At 33.5% G+C, this 18,004-nt stretch overlaps 1 protein-coding gene and 1 pseudogene across 1 annotated transcript; both read left to right on the top strand.

Annotated features, from left to right (window-relative positions):
* Positions 1–269: 269 nt before the first annotated feature.
* On the top strand, positions 270–6,837 carry LOC147080105 (uncharacterized). The gene is made up of 3 exons (XM_085960175.1): positions 270–590; positions 864–1,016; positions 3,871–6,837. The coding sequence occupies exons 1-3, from the start codon at positions 453–455 to the stop codon at positions 5,548–5,550; spliced, it is 1,971 nt and encodes a 656-aa protein (XP_085816301.1). The 5' UTR covers positions 270–452; the 3' UTR covers positions 5,551–6,837.
* Positions 6,838–11,965: 5,128 nt separating this feature from the next.
* On the top strand, positions 11,966–16,636 carry LOC147080104 (RNA polymerase-associated protein CTR9 homolog pseudogene; annotated as a pseudogene).
* Positions 16,637–18,004: the final 1,368 nt, after the last annotated feature.

Below are 18,004 nucleotides of genomic sequence, written 5' to 3'. Positions count from 1 at the left end.
TTGGAAAATTGTTAGCTCTACCTTCTTCGCGTGAGGTGTTATTTTACTAATGTATCTTCTTTTTCTTGTCGTTGGTCATGCCTATCTTTTTATTTACTGGTCATACCCGCCAGGCGTCCTTTTTTTAAAAAAGTATATTTTATAGATTTGGGACACGTCTTGTAGTTGTGAATTTGAATAATATTAATCTGACAATAAAAAAATAATTATATTGGGTTTTTTTTCTCTTACAATGTCAACACTGATGATATCTTCCACTCTCCAGCGAAGTAGTCGACGTTTTTGTGTTTTTGACATTAGCATCTGTTCCATAATACCTAAAAGTTCAATGCATTATTGTCAATCAGAAAAGAGCTCCACGAAATATTTTTATCTGTATTTCACATAAATACAACAAAAGAAAAAGTTGTCTACATCATTAATTTTATAAGATACCTTTTAAATACATAAACATGGAAGTCAAGCGAGAATTTGATAGAGACCAATCTGATACTGAAGTTCAATTTGATGTAACTAATCATCAGAACAGCCCTGACACGCGCACTTATGTCAAGCAGATAAATACCGACGATTCCAGTTCTTATTTTGAGGTTAGTTTTTTACATTAAGTCCTTTCTGCGACTTTTTATAATTATTTTAGCGGAATATCAACGATAATTTACTATACTATGCATATTATTAGGTATGTTTATATTTTTTACAAATTGTTTAACAACATACGAGCCTGTCAACTCTCGTTGGCACGATTAGACATCTAGCTGCGATTTCCAATAATTATATTAAGTATATTGTTATAAAATACGCAAGCTCAAACTAGTTTTGTTGTGTGATTACATAAATCAAATGTATGATGTTTCTTTCAGCATCCAGCAACGCGTCTCACTGATATAAAACCCGAGATTGACCTCCAGCTGGTTGACGTTAAACGCGAATTCGTTGCAGATGCAATACATCCATTCCACGAAGAAGATCCTACACCTGGATGTTCGTATTCAGATTACAGACCAGTACAGAAGGTAAATTGTACCTATATTATGTGATATTTTCTTCCTTTGTATACGTCTGCTATCACAACTCTGTGATCAAATTGCAACAGGTACATGTTATTATCGCCTGTCGTATCGGCAAACACGCTTCGTACCTACAACGATTTCAAATTGTTTATCTATACAAGTGTGAATAGATGTATTGTCCTACCTACATCCACAGTATTTGAATATGATGTCTTTGATGAGGTACTTATTCAACCTTTGTTATTTACAAAGCTAATACCAATTCTATACCATATTTAAATAGGGAAACAATTCAAAAAAACCTTGCTACAAGATAATGGCGTTTGAAATTTTTGAATAAATTCACGTTTTTACTTCAATGCACAATGAAATTTTACAGTTTAATAAAGAATAAACCCAGACATTTCAGTATATAATCAAATTAAATATTAATCTCAGAAACGGCTGTTCGTTTGTATTACATATTGAAGAAATTTTTGACTCTTTTTTCTAGCTGTTGACCCAAAACCTTTCAATTTTAAGTTGTTTCCTTATTGATAATATAAGCAGAAGGTATCGAATTGTGCGATTATTCTACATTAATGTAATACGAATAAGAGTCAGTTCTGTAAGTATGTGTTCGACACCTTTTAGTTGTATTTTGTTTATAGCAGCAGCATCCCAAAGGATATAGTCTAATTCGACCTGAAGGTCGATAATAAAAGCATCAATTTGATGATGCAGTCCATCAACAAATTGTTTTGGCCGTGTCTGGAAATCGTACCTATGCAGTACGCCGTATTAGTCATATAACACTTCACCGTGAAATGTTGTATCGGAAATATTATATGGTCGCATATTTAAAGACCGTTCAACCTCATAGCGTCGTATAGTACTGGAATAAAATTCATATCTAAATTTTTACACTTTACAGGTGCCAGCAGCAAACAAATTTTGAAAATAGGCGGTATAATGGATTATTTGTTTGGTTAAGTCAGGTTTTCATTCTTGAATTCATGAATTTTACCAAAATCGACTATGAAAATTAAATTAATGTTTACATTGAATCTAATAAAATTTAATATGATTGATTTTATTGTATACGGTCATTTCTTTCCGATAGAAAGCTCACTGTGAAATTTTTGCACACAATTTACACGTAACCGTTTTGCTCATCAACCGTAAGCCCTTTCGTTACTTTGGGTAGGTATTCTTTGTATCAGTCAACTTCTCTCATTGTTTCAGATTTGGTTTAGTCTACGAACTGTATTTTTTCCCCAACATTTCGTGTGTTGAGTTGCTACGCACCTGCTTCCTCGATGAACAGGTGTCTTGATATTTTTGGTTTTGTTTCCTCGTAATCATTCATAATTGTTGTCTCCAGCTTGATCATCTTGTTTATAATGTAATGTGGTTCTTTCAATATATTGTATATTTTATATTTATATTATGTCTAGTTATACCGCGTAGGTACCCACTTCGATCCTGAAACTTTTAATATAAAATTTTAATACTACAGACAATTATTTTTTAAACTTTAAACTTTAACAACCACACTACTGAGCTAGCAAGAGTGGTGGTGTGTTAATCTTTTCACATAAATTTTGCTGACCGTATTATTAGCTTCGTTTATTGGTATAAATATTATTAAATTAAATTAATTTTTTTAAATTATTTGTGCCTTTCTCTACCGAAGCACTTTGTATTAGAGTTAAATTAATAAAATTAGCCAAAGCTCCTTGAGAGCGTGGTGACCTTAGTCTTGGGTATCTACTCCAGATACATTACCAATACGGAAAACTGCTGATGCTTCACACCCAAAAATAGGGCTTCGTTAATTTCTTTTATTTTGTTAACTGTAAATTCATGGTGAAACTGCATTGTATTGTTTGATTTAAAAAAACGCATTTTTTGTAGTACTTAATCTACTTATAATAAATAATATTGTACCGGTTTCGTCCGCCTCAGATGGACATTTTCAACAGTGAATTAAGTTGTTTAATAATGTAATAATGTTTTTTTAAATTAAACAACAATACAGTAGGGGTTCGTGTTACACTCGATTCAGACCGAGTGTGGTCCGGGCGGATTGGTTTGGTTGGTCCATGTCTGTATTGTGTAAACAGATTGTATGGATGCTGTGTTAGGGATTACTCCTTCGGCCATATCCACCCCTTAGTTGGAGCATATGGACACCACGAGGCGCCTCCAATAATCCATATTGCCCTCCAGTCTTCTTCCTTCGTTCCATGTCAAACCAGCATCCCGTATTCCTTATATTTGTCTACCATAAGAATTAATAAATGAAACTTAAGATGAAAATTAACAGACAATGATAGTATTGCATCTGTTTTGCGTATTCGCACAACAAAATTTGAGCTTAAAATAACGTGGTGAAAAAATTGTAATAAACAGAAAATGTTTACAAAAGTAAGGGCAACCCGCGAAATATTCCGTTTGACGAAAAAGTTTGTGAACCCCTGCTCTATAGATAGTATTTAGCGGTATTCCAGTACGCCGGAATTCGATTGGCTTAAAGAACAGGCAAGCCAGGTTGCAATTCTCTTCTGGCATCCGCAGTAGCCAATCCAGGTCCAACGTCACCTCTTCACTCTCAGCTTGATGAGCTGCTGTTATGTGCGCTCTCTTATCTCCTCGTTGCTCCTGATGTCATACCACCGCACTCCCAGTATCCGTCGCAAACATCTGTTTTCGAAACTCAATATACGGATGATCTGAGCTTTCATATATGGTGCCATAATTCGCTACCATAAAGCAGCACGGTGAGAATGCAAGCGTCGAATAGGCGGCCTTTGGTTTTGACCGAGTTATATTTAACATCCTTGAATTAAATATACCAACTCTATTCTTTTTGTAGATTTCTTCTCAGCAATGTTTCACAAATAAACCACTGGACATCGTTAAAAAAGATACAGTTGACAATAACCTGGCCAATAACAACATATCAAATACCACCAATAAAAAGGATAATATGACACAACAGTCAAAGATAACCATAAATGAACAAAATATTAAACAGGAAGTTCGGAAATTATACTTGCCAAAGGAGGTTCGAATTAAGCTGAGAAGAGTTACATATTTTCCACGTAACTTTATTTGCAATGATTGTTATGGAGTGTTTGAATCTGTAAATCATCTAAATAGTCACCACATTTCATGCAAGAAGTCTCAGGATATACAGTCACACAAGACACATACTGGTGAAAAACCATATAAATGTAATGTTCGCTCGAATAAAATCTCGCAGCGTGGTAGGACCAAGGTATATGTAGGTGAAATGCCACATCAGTGTGATGTGTGTTTTAAAAAATTTCAGCTTATTGGTAGTCTCAAAAGACATAAAACTACGCATACTGATGAAAAACCATATCAATGCTATGTGTGCTTTAAAAAATTTCTACGAATTAGTGTTCTTAAAAATCATAAAATGACACATACTGGTGAAAAACCACATCAATGCGATGTGTGTTTTAAAAACTTTCTGCAAATTACTCATCTCAAAACACATAAAATGACACATACTGGAGAAAAACCACATCAATGTGATGTATGTTTTAAAAAATTTCGGATAATTGGTAATCTCAAAAGACATCAAATCACACATACTGATGAAAAACCACATCAGTGCGATGTATGTTTTAAAAAATTTCAGCTGATCGGTAACCTCAAAAGTCATCATTTGATTCATAGTGGTGATAAACCACATCAATGCGATGTGTGTTTTAGAAACTTTCTGAGAATTGGTCATTTGAAAAAACATAAAATTACACATAGTGGTGAAAAACCACATCAATGCAACGTGTGTTCTAAAAAATTTCTGGAAATTGGTCATCTCAAAAGACATCAGATGACACATACTGGAGAAAAACCACATCAGTGCGCAGTATGTTTTAAAACATTCTTACAATTTAATCATCTAAAAACACATAAAATGACGCATACTGGTGAAAAACCACATCAATGCGATGTGTGTTTTAAAAAATTTCTGGAAATTGGACAACTAAAAAAACATAAAATGACACATAGTGGTGAAAAACCATATAAATGCGATGTCTGTTCTAAAAAATATCTTCAATTTAATCATCTAAAAACCCATAAAATGACACATACTGATGAAAAACCACATCAGTGCGATGTATGTTTTAAAAATTTTCAGCTTATTAGTAATCTCAAAAGACATAAAACGACACACACTGGTGAAAAACGACATCAATGCAATGTGTGTTTGAAGAAATTCCTGCAAATTGGTATTCTCAAATCACATCAAATGACGCATACTGGTGAAAAACCATATCAATGCGATGTGTGTTTCAAAAATTTTCTGCAAATTAGTCATCTTAATACACATAAAATGACACATACTGGTGAAAAACCACATCAATGCGATGTGTGTTTTAAAAAATTCTGTCGAACTGGTGTACTCAAAAAACATAAAATGATACATACTGGTGAAAAACCACATCAATGCGATGTATGTTTTATAAAGTTCATGAGAATTGATGATCTCAAAAAACATAAAATGATACATACTGGTTAAAAACCACATCAATGCGATGTGTGTTTTAAAAAATTCTGTCGAACTGGTGTACTCAAAAAACATAAAATGATACATACTGGTGAAAAACCACATCAATGCGATGTATGTTTTATAAAGTTCATGAGAATTGATGATCTCAAAAAACATAAAATGATACATACTGGTTAAAAACCACATCAATGCGATGTGTGTTTTAAAAAATTCTGTCGAACTGGTGTACTCAAAAAACATAAAATGATACATACTGGTGAAAAACCACATCAATGCGATGTATGTTTTATAAAGTTCATGAGAATTGATGATCTCAAAAAACATAAAATGATACATACTGGTTAAAAACCACAACAATGCGATGTATGTTTTAAAAACTTTCTGCAATTAAGGCATCTTAAAAAACATGAAGTAACATACTGGTGAATGACATCAGTGCGATGTGTGTCAATAAAAATTCAGGTAATTGTTCATCTCAAAACATAATATTTCATTTACTAATGAAACACCACATCAAAGCGATATGTTTTAAAAAATCTGGTAATTGGTACAATTCAAATATATAAAATTACAAATACTTATGAAAAACCACATTAACACAAGTGTTTAAAAAATTCGGAAAATTAGTAGTTTTAAAACACATAAATTGGGACGTATCTACTTGTGAAAAACCACATTAATGCGATTTATGTCTTTTTGAAAAAATCTCCTAAACTTTATTCGCAAAATATTGCACATAGGGGGCAGTAGGAATGTAGCTTGCAATTAATTTCCAACATTAAAGAAATATCAACACTAGAAACAACTTCGCCACCATTGCTTTAATATTATAAGATTTAAAAAAATAATTTTAATGCAACTACCAACTATGACGAAGCCTGTATTATGTAATATCTTCATATTATTCGTCACTAATTATCACAATAACTTTAAAAATAGATGTCTCCGCTGAATCTTAGGAGTAATACACAAGAGTTAAAATTTGTCGCCCTTAAAATTAGTATGTCGCCTCGTAGCGTAGAGGATAATGCGCGGACGGGACGTAAACCCAAGAGATGCTAGTTCGATTCCAGCTGATTTCAAAAAGATTTTTTCTATTGGTTATAATATTATTTTCTCAGAAGTGTTTTTCAAAATTATGTATGTTCAATAATTAGAATAGTACATTTATAAATCTTGAGAATTATTCGTTGAATAAAAGAAATAGTTTATAATATTTGATACCACTATAAATATAACTGTTATATTATTATATTATACCACTGTGAATTCACTAAATTTCAATTCTTTTAAATGTATTAATATAATTAAAATAACAATTATATAAAAAAAACGCATATAAAAATGTATCTAGTAGAAACTGTGCCAAGAGGTATGTTAGTTATTCATATTTGTGTTGTATATTAATATTGATATAAAATAAAAGTGTCATTTAAATTATATTATTATTGATATTAAGATAGAAATTTAAAAAATAATTATAACCAAAATACCATGTAAACTAATACCTATCACTTTACTTACGCAAATTGTACATCACTATAAAATAAAAGTGTACCTGTAACTTGAAATGCTTTTTATTTATATCGAATCTCATTTCAGTATGGTCACGATGAAGCTCGATGTCATATAAGCAAAATGGATGTTAGGTTACACTTAAACATTTTTATTTATATTTATGAATTTTCAAAATTATTTATGCTGCACAAGAGAAAAAACCTTAATAATTTTTAAACAGTTCGCGCGGATTGAAAATATTAGCAGTACTTCGGTATAATACTAGAATGTTTTAAAAAACGGCAATTATGAAATATACATTACTTAACACAAACAGTTTAAAATGCGCAGAAAGAATGCACTTTATTATAATGTTTTATTTCTAAGCTGCTTAAGAAAAGATGTCCAAAAATATCAGATGAAAATAAGTTTCTATAATAATAAACAAGACTAAAAAAGGAGAAACTCGTAAAATGAGTAATTCTTCCATAAGTCAACAAAAAAAAAGTTGTTTAGTAGGAAAAAATTAACGCTTGAACAGTTCGAGTGGAACTGTTTTGTTCTCTTGCCATTTTCAAATTAAGTTGCTCCAACATCCACGACTAATTATTAGTAGTTCATATTATTTCATCTGGTTGCCCTACTCAACGTGGTCGATTGTACGATGGACTAAAAAGGTTTTTCCATGGAGAACATATTTCAGTACGTAGGTACTTAATATTGCAACTTTTTATTTCTTTCCGGTACATTTAGATAAAACACTATCTCTCCATATTTATAGCTGTCAGTATCTACTGTTGGTATATCTAAAAGAAAAGTATGAAAGCCAGTTCCGCAAATTACCAAATCATGGGGTAAGCGAACCTTCTTATGAGTGCGGCGTATCAGGCAGAGTATCAGGCGCGCACACAGAAAAAACGTTTGAGGGGTCCACTTTGAAAATATATCCATACTATTTTTCAATGATTTTTAAGACGGCAGGAGGGGGTGGGGCAGGTGCCACTGACATCCACATTTGCGCAGACTACTAGAGCTCTACCGGCATAAGAAGACCCGCGAGATGATGCGGGGTGAGAGGAAAGGCTTGCGAAAGGTGGGGGTAGTGGTAGGTCCACTCATGTCCAGCGACACATTCCATTCAGTAAACACTTACCGCGAACATCTCCAGTATTTTAACAATATCTCATACAAAATGACTTCAAAGTCTGGAAAACCAATACCCGAACCTGCCAGGGAGATTGTTTTATAACGTTGCAAAATTTTGCGATGAAGAAAAAGAGATTAAGCAAGTCATTATCCCTTTGCAAAATTCAATTCTTAGACTGTCCTTAGAGCGTCCATGATGACATGTACAATAATTTAAAATTTAGTTTGATATTTTTTAAAGAAAAAAATGAAGCGTTATTTTTATTTCTTGTAATAGTTTCAAAAAGACATTGATTTCTAAGTAGTGTTTGAAAAGGTGTATTTTAATATGACTATTGCATTTTGTATTAGTACCCACTCGGACCAACTATTTTCTTTTTCTTGCGCAAATTATAATATCTACACTTATAACTACAAAAAGTACCCGCCTATATACACTTAATATCCATTCCTTTTATGTACGCTATTATTTTTTCATTGTTTTAGGAGTGTCAAATAAATAAGTAATTTTTATAAATATTATATACCTACTTATTTCGGTACTGTTCGGTTAAAGCGGATACAGCGGAAAACGCATTTTGAAAATAGCCGATAAACTGGATTATTTGTTAGGTTAACCTAACCAAACCTAACCTAACCTAACCTAACCCAACCTAACCTAACCTAAACTAACCCAAACTAACAAATAATCCAGTTTATCGGCTATTTTACCTACCAAATTCATGTTTCAAATCAATAACAAAGATCGGCATACCAATTAAATAAACATGAGGCCTTGTTGCCTTTTAAATCGCCTAAAATACTTCCAAACTGCCCAAAGTCCCAAACACATGGATGTCACATGAAGTTGTAAAATATAAATATTGTCTGGGGCGAAGCTCATACCTACTTAAATTCTTGGAAACAATTAGGTAAGTATATTTTTTATGTAAGTACTGTCTTAAATCTTTCGGACACATACATTTTTAAGGTGATGTAATGTTCTGAGTTTTTGAATGAGTTCATTCATCAATAATTAATAATGCATTATACGTTCAAAATATTTTATACGTTCTATACCTACACATGATTTCGTTAAAATTCCATGTATTATAATTTAATTATTACACAAATGGACTTCTATAAAACTATTATTATTAGAAGCAAAGATTAATTATTTAACGAGGCAAAATACGTATTGAACCTGGCAATATTTTTCTTTCTTTTCCCCCCGCTTCATCTCGCGGGTCTTCTTATGCCGGTAGGGCTCTATTCATATTCTATTCTATTCATGGGTTCTCGTCGCTTTAACTGCGGAACACCGCACTTTTCTGGGTACATTCCCTATACCCAAACAATCCGCAATTTAAGTCTAGTTATAAACAACTGGCCTGCATACCTATATAACTAAGGTGTTCATTTAAGCATTTTTGCGTTCTATCGCATCCACAATTGATTATCGGAGGTGCGTAGCTTAATGGTTATAATAATTATTTGAATCAATCAGAAGACTGTCGACACGCAAATAATCCCTGTCCCAGCGCTCGAAATGGAAAAGTTTACAAACCGAAGCGCTCGACAATTTTCTGAGATACTTACCTATTAACATAGTTATCAAATTTATGTGTATTTTATAAAAATAAGTGTTGAATTTTTTTGTTATATGGCCTATCTAGCTCAGACGCTCAAGTTATTTTTTCGGCGAGATGGAGTGATAATTTTAACGATTTCACGAACCGGAACGGCGCTTCGGTGAGCTCCGGTCCATTTGGAGCCCAGCTTGTCACGATCCTCAATCATGAGGTCCTGACGAAGAATAAGAAGAAGTTACTGAACCACCACCCTCCGGTGTGCGCGCCTGGAAAGTATGGTAAAAATAGAATGTTCTATTGTTTAAATTTAAATGAATGCGCAAATTACTTATAAAAACATCGTTTTCGATTGTTGTTTACTGATTATTTACCACTTTTCTCTGGTTAAATGAAGTAAAATGAAAGAAATCGAAATTGAAGATTTGAAAAAGAATTAAAATCATTATTTTGAAATAAGTTTAAAAAATTACTTACTTATTAATTATACTTGTTAAAAAAAATCATTACTTTTATACTGCATGTGAAGCAGCGATTTGCATCGTTGTAATTGGCGAACCATGTATACGGAGGCGGTCGCCAAGAACCCCTGAACCAGGAGGGCTGGGTGGAAGACATCCCAGAAGACCTTCGGCCAGTTTAAAAATCCCGCCGAGATACCGTGACGTAGAAAAAAGGCCGGGATCTACCTCAGCGGCGGATAGACAGATTATTTCAAACTTGTCTCCCTTTGAGTGTACATTATATTAAAGCCATGCCCTGTTAGTGGAAAGTCAACTCTAGTTGTAATTGGTATTATTTTTAATTGTTATTGTGTAATTGTCTTCCATTGGTTGGGTCATGGTGTAGGTCATTCCATCAACCAAATATTAATAACTCAAAAAGTATGTGTTTTGAATCATTTGATTTTTTGAAAATAAATAAAAAAGGATGCTCTAATACATGGGTGGCCAACACGCGGCCCACTGGGTGTCAACTTGTGGCCCGTGGAGCAGTGAGAAAATAAAAATAATATCTAATGCTGCCGCTAGATGTGCTAATTTCGCAAATTCAGATTCAATATTGGCTTAAGATTTTAAAAAGCACCGTATGCTTTTTGCTGCATTTGCAACGCCATTCTCTGTAGACGTGAATTTATTAGTGAGAAATTTACAAATGGAGGTTAAAGGAGGTTAAAGGAGAAATTCCATTAGGTTGGTTTGGAAGAGTTTTACAAAACATATTTGGACAAGGAGAAAAAACCTGCATTTTACAAACATGCTCTAATGATGACTTCGCTATTTGAGAACACTTACCACGAATTAATGAATTATTCGAATGAATTATTTAATGAACTATTTTCGAGTTTTTATAAAATAGTAGGCAGGTAGGTACACGGCAGTGGCGACGGATGGAAGTAGGCTGGTACTTACTTACTTTCAAAAAAATCTCGCAATGCACGTGGACTTTTCTCTTGAGAAAGAAAATTCTTGCGACCATTGATGTACCTACCTATCTTGTGACTGCCAGCAACACAGAAAGAAATCTGGTACTTCCATGCTGAACTATTTTTTATATTCCACAGAATTCCTTCAATTATTAAGTTAGTCGAACTGTGTATTAAAATATATTATAAGTGTTTCTTTTTCACAACAATGACAATTTCATGACAACCATTGATACGCGGAACAACAGCCGGGACAAAATGCCAACCGGCCGGGACGCCGGGACCAATGTTTGAAACCGGGACCTTCTTATAGGTTATAGGTAGTATCTACATAAGTAGGTACCTAATTATTATTGAACGATTAGTACCTAACACTGCGAGGAAGCCATCCTAAATATAAATAATTACAAGATAAAAAGAACTTTTTATAGGTATACCACGTCTTTAAATTCTATTAACATATTATATTAGCGTTTCGGAAAGAAATGTACAACAATAACCCTTATTGCGATGTAGGCAGGGTTAATTTTTCAACCACATTTATCCACATTTTTATGTCCAGAGAGAATGATATTTGAATGAATGGATGGGACCTGTCGGATCTTGATTTCTATTAGCATCGTTTGCGAGGGTCCTTTCAATTTTTCAAATTGCGTATTCTCATATAAATGTTTGTATTCTATACAGGTGCCGTACGTAAACAAAAAGAACTGATGACTTCATTAAAATCTTGGATGCGGGCCGCACCGCGGCCAACATCGATTATTCTAACTCGGAGAAAGATCAGATGCGGTGCCTGGACATGCTCGCCACATACTGCGTGCAGGAAGCTAACCATGGAAAGAATATAAACATGAAACGGAATCTGTTCACCAAAGCCACAAACCTATACACCACTGCCGACAAAATCATCATGTATGATCATGTAAGACGATACCTACCCACTTTCATTACCTATTTTATTCAACCTAGTCAAATTTTGTTCAAATTTCTTTATATATAATAATATGAAGTGAACTTTACAATTTACAAGTTCAATCCATTCACAACATGACTTGGAAAAACAAAATGAAAACAACTGATTTTTCATTATACAACAGCCGAATTTACTTTACCGGCGAAAATGCTGTACATCTGTATTTTTTTTTTTTGCAGAATCTTTTGGGCCGAGCATACTTGTGCTTGTTGGAGGGTGATAAAGTGGTGGACGGTGGATGCACAATTCAATTTTGTGGTGAATCAATCTTCCAACAACATCCCCTCGCTGTTCTGGAAAGTGTGCATCGCTTTCAATAAAAAAGACTACCGCAGCGCTCTCGGCTTCTACAGGGAAACTCTGAGAACCAACCCCAACCGCCTGGCTGTTCTCCGTCTCCGTTTCGGCATGGGCCATTGCTTTATGAAGCTAAATAATCAGGATAAAGCAAGGTTTGGGATACTTAGGTATTTTTCACAGCAAACGTCAATCTGTGAAATGAGAATATACTCATCTCTCATTTAAAATAGTTCAATATAATATTTTAAACATTCAGTTAAAATGAATATCTAGAATTTTTCAAAATTGAGTTTGCATATTTCATCAAAGATCCATTAATTCTCATGTTTTTTTAAGTTTTGTTGATTTACGGATGAATGCCATGTGCCAAATGCAATTTTGCATTATCTATCTTATATTCAAATTCTAAATAGTCATGACTCATGACTCTGGATCCAATTGGTAATGCAAGTGGCTAAACATCAATTTCTCATAAAAAAAATATTTTATATTTAAAATATTTTTTCCAATGAAAAACCATTATAGTGTAACAATAATTTAACCCTGATCATCCACAGATACGATTTCTAGTGCGCATGAATCACACAACTGATAAACATTCTACGAATAATGTTTGCTTTATAATAATTATTGACCTAAGAATAAGGTAGTATTATTTTGAAATACGCCATTTCTATTGGCATTTCCCAGTGGCTAAGCCACAACATACGACCGTAGCCATAACCATAATCTAACCTAACCGAAAAAAAATATTTTTTTAAATCGGTACATGTTCAAACACGGGCATTACCATGATCTTACTCCCTACTTCATTTATCATTTGTCAATTTATAGCTACGGCCGTATGTTGTAGCTTAACCACTGGGAAATGCCAATAAATATGGCGTATTTCAAAAAATAGTACCTTATTCTTAGGTCAATAAATTATTATAAAGCAAACATTATTCGTAGAATGTTTATCACATTTGAATGGTCAAAGACATAGCTTATAATTATTATCTTTAGAATTATCTTCAAATGTGTTAATCGTGCCAATTTTTTAATAATAAAATGCCTAATTTTTGTTAAATTTGGGATCACAAAGATTATTAAATATAATTTTTTATCGTAAATATGTCACTATATAATATTAACATTAATTTTACTAATGGTTTTGTTAATGCGTTTAAAAAATAATGAATCTAAAAAATATTAATACCACTGCACATGGATGTACCGAAATATGACTATATTCTAAAACATTAGAGCGAAAAGTTTAAAAAAATACTATTTTATGTAATAAAAATACTTTATGCAGTCATCAAATGTTTAAAATAAATATAAAGGATAATAAGGCTTCAAAATTATATAAATAGATTATCTAAAACGTTTAAGGAATGTCCAGGATTATGCTCTGAATATACCTAATAGGTTGAGCAAATGGCTGACATCCATTTCTCCTAAAAACAAAATCTGTCAATACAAACCTCTACTCTGTGGAGGCCCATATGATCCTATTAGGATCGGACATGGTCGAAAGAAAAAAGAAAAAGAATACCATAAAAGCTCCATTTTTACCTATGCTGAGCATGTGGGCCGTTAAGTCTGTAAAGAAAACATGAAGAAATTATATGAACCTATAATTATGTCTGATTAATAAAATTACATACTATTTACATATTATGATATAAATTTCATATATCACATGAGTATGAAATGAAATTTATGACGAAAAGAATAAAATCCTTTCTACATAAATTTTAAAAAGATCTCATTGCTCCATCTATCTAGTAATCATAATAGTAATTCAAGAACCTTGTCTATCCGCTTAATTCAGCAGGGTGAAAATTTTTCTCAGTTCAGTTCATTCAGTTGTCTTGTAATTTGTTTTCAGGGTTACAATCCAAGTCCAATAACAACACAGAGAATCGGGGGTTGTGTGCGGAGAACTGTTACTAACTTGCACGAGAAACCGCGACCAGGCTACGCAGTTTGCACTTTCTGCATTTGTCCTGCCGCACTTTGGCCTCGAGCAGATGTATATCATTTTATCGAGGGGATTCAGAGAATGTATGTATATTTTATATCATATTTGTATAGGCGTACAGTTAAAAATATATTTTTTACTGGACCTACAATCCGATGTGGATCTCGGCTGCCTCATGAAGAGGTCTCATAACAGATATTTTTTACAAGAAATATAATTGATCGTTTGCTCAACCTATTGGGTCCACAGCTTAACAGTTGATATTCCTAAATAATACACGTGATTTAAGTATGTAACAGTCTTCATTGAAAATATTTAACTTGGAACAGCCTCAGTAAAATACCCATTCGAAAAATCTTGGATCTTCTCAAGCTGACTCAGCTGGCATGCGATAAATCTAGGGTTGATTCCCATGTCATGTTCTAACATTTTTATCAATTAGGTTTGTTTCTGAACCTGTTTCGAGTTATGTATGGAAGATTGATGAATGTTTCATTGTTAAATCTTGTGTAACATCTTGAAGAATCTATAATTTAATTTAAACTATTAAAAAGTACTAGTATGTCAGTACGAAAATTCGAAGAGATCCTTATGCTATCTATGAATCAAAATTTGTATATAATAGAATATGACCTGGTATTCACCACTTAAGAAAATTGCTTTACAATAATTGTTTTGTTCACCCATACGCACTTGTGGCAGGCCGCTGCGGCTAGCCGGCATACAAAAAACGATATGCGGCTAGCCGCGATGCGGCCTGCCGCAAGTGCGTATGGGCACTAAGCTTTTTATCAAGTCATCATCATCAGCCGGGGTCGATCTACAGTTGGATGAAGGCCTCCCTTAGCTTCCTCCATTTTTCTCGGTCCATAATTCTTCACTGCCACATACATCCTTCTTCTTGGTCGTTCACTCATGGCTGAGGATCGTGACCACTTTTTAATTTTGCCATCCAACTTTATTGCCGAGTTTTTTCTTATTTTTTTATCAAGTATGAGGACTGAAATTTATGTTCTAGTCTATATTATTATAATGTTGTAATTATTATTGTTAATACTGTATGGTGGGCGAATTTAAATAATTCATGCAAAGCAAATGTACTTATAAATATATTAAGTTGTTTTATTGTATTCAACAATTATTCCTTCACTGGGCCTCCCAATGTTTCAAAAATGTCATAAAGGCTCAACCAAAGAACTACGAGATAATAAAAATTCTTGGATCACTATACGCTAAATCTACCTTTCAATCTTAACGAGATGTAGCTCGTGCACATCTCAAGAAAGTCACTGATCAATTCCCAGATGACATCGAAGCTTGGATTTAATTAGAGCAGTCTGATTTGCAGTTATATCATCCCATTTTTTATTAATATACAAGACATAAACTTTCATTTTTAAAGATATAATAATTATGTATAACCATCTTAGTCATTTTGTCATCTGTCTTTGTTTCATCGTTGATACTAGATAGATCAATATACACTTCAGAGAAGAGGTGTTTATTATCTGCATTGTGAAACTTGTAAAACAGTTTAGTGATTCACACAATTCACCAAGCACGTCTTTATAGCGAGCAGCAGCCATATTGTAGATCCAATTCATGGTCCGAAATATGTGTATCTATATGACAAGGGTGATCGACTAAATCTCATGGAGCAATTTGGGATAAAAAAAGTGTATTCCAAAAAAGTCTATGTGGATGTTAATCTGTAAAAGACTTGTTTTCGCAGGGTTTAATTGAATTTTAAAAACTAACCCAACACCATCTGTAAGTTGTCTTATTTCAATGAAAAAAATATGCATGACTGACAAAGTTTAAAGTGCACTATTTATGGCAGTTCTTAACAGCCTACCTCCACCCTTCACCACTGCTATCAATCCCCCAAGGCTTTCTATGCAATGTGCTGCTCACCCATCTAATGGTCAAACAAGCAATGAAATGTAAAAACAATAAATTGTTGACTACGTAGTATACGTTTATACAGCAAATACTTTAAGTAATATTCTGTTAATTTCTGTACACGTTTGCTTAATCTTATCAATGCTTTTTTGTTTGCAGTATGAGAATTGTTTGAACAAATTCCACGCTCACCATAATGTGGATGATTTGATTTACATGGCCCGAGCTGTGTCGTATGCGAATCGACTCCAGGAAGCCAATATAGCTTTGCTACGAGCCAGACGAGTTGGGCCTTGTAACGGCTCTCTACTCTACACCATGATGCTCATCCCGAGAAGAATGTCCGCCCACGTTTTGATTGGTGACAGAAGTTTATTACTTTCAATACTTACCTATGTAACTACCTACCCACAGAAAATTGATTAATTTTTGTATCATAAATTTCATGATTTTTCCTTTATAACATTGATGATTTATTGTAATATATTTAGACCAAGCAAAGAAATTACACGTTACACCTCCTTAGATTTTTAAGTTTAAGTCGACCACCCAGTTAAGTACCTCTTGGATTGATGATTGTTAATAGAAAGGTAGTTTAAAGTATTTTAATAAATAATTGATGTTTTATGATAAATGTTGAATTTCATTTTTTCACCCTTTCCTTTGCTCAGCTGTTATAAAATATTATTATATTCGCAGAGAGCATAATATTCATAGACTAGATACATCTAGACGCCACCCGTTGCATTGCTAAATGAAGCTGCGTGCCATGCGTTTGGTTTGTGGGTGAGCAAACGCATTCGTCTACAAATGTTCGAGACCATAGACCATTTCGGTAGTGCTCGCACTAGACGCTCAGAATTAAAATATAATTTTCTATAATAATATACAAATAAATTATCACGAACATGTATCAACTTACCTATGAAGCGTAATACCATCTTTTTGCTTATCAGTACGGCTACCATATTTTAATACAACACATAAAACCATCTTTCCTGCTTAAATAACTAAAAATATTTACCAATGACTATGTTTAACACAAAAAATAGCAATTTAGCAACACGAGCTACGACGCTACGTGAAGCGATTTACCACAATTTGTCGGCGATACTTTTGGAAACTAACTCAAACATATGTAGACCTTTTATCGTGTCGCAGAGATTATAAGGGTGCCGAATACTTTCCCACTCGCACTCATGCATCGTTTTTGTTCAGGCCTTGATAATATTACTAATTGCACTTTTGGAGGAGTCCACACTGCTCTAAAGGGATCTTATAGAATATACTATATCACAATATTTGTGAGGGTGACATTCTTTATGAACATAAAACACAATTTTAAAACATATCTGCTCGATTAATGGAACCGCTGGAAGCTGAGTCCCATTGTATTCTTACCAAGCCGCAAAGGTCAACAATACTAGCATAATTTGTAAAAAGCTTCAGTCACATTACGGCTAGTTATGCCGTAATTGGATATAATACTGGTGACTAAATTGGTAAAGCGCATCGGCCAGAATTCAATGTATACAGGTTCGAATTCTGTCAGGTGTCATATTTTTTTAAGTACCAATGTTTCTGAGGTGTTTTCAAACAGTGCAAGTAGGTAGGTATATTGTTCTTGTCGGTTTATAGGAAGTCAGCGGCAAACAAATTTTGAAAATAGCTGATATACCTAC

Source organism: Rhyacophila brunnea, unplaced genomic scaffold (genome assembly GCF_057557595.1).
Source record: "Rhyacophila brunnea isolate RB1 unplaced genomic scaffold, BYU_Rbru_1.0 scaffold_1, whole genome shotgun sequence".
In the NCBI taxonomy this organism is placed as follows: domain Eukaryota; kingdom Metazoa; phylum Arthropoda; class Insecta; order Trichoptera; family Rhyacophilidae; genus Rhyacophila; species Rhyacophila brunnea.
The sequence above is the reverse complement of the archived record's forward strand: the minus strand, read 5'-3'. Positions and strand labels throughout refer to the sequence as shown.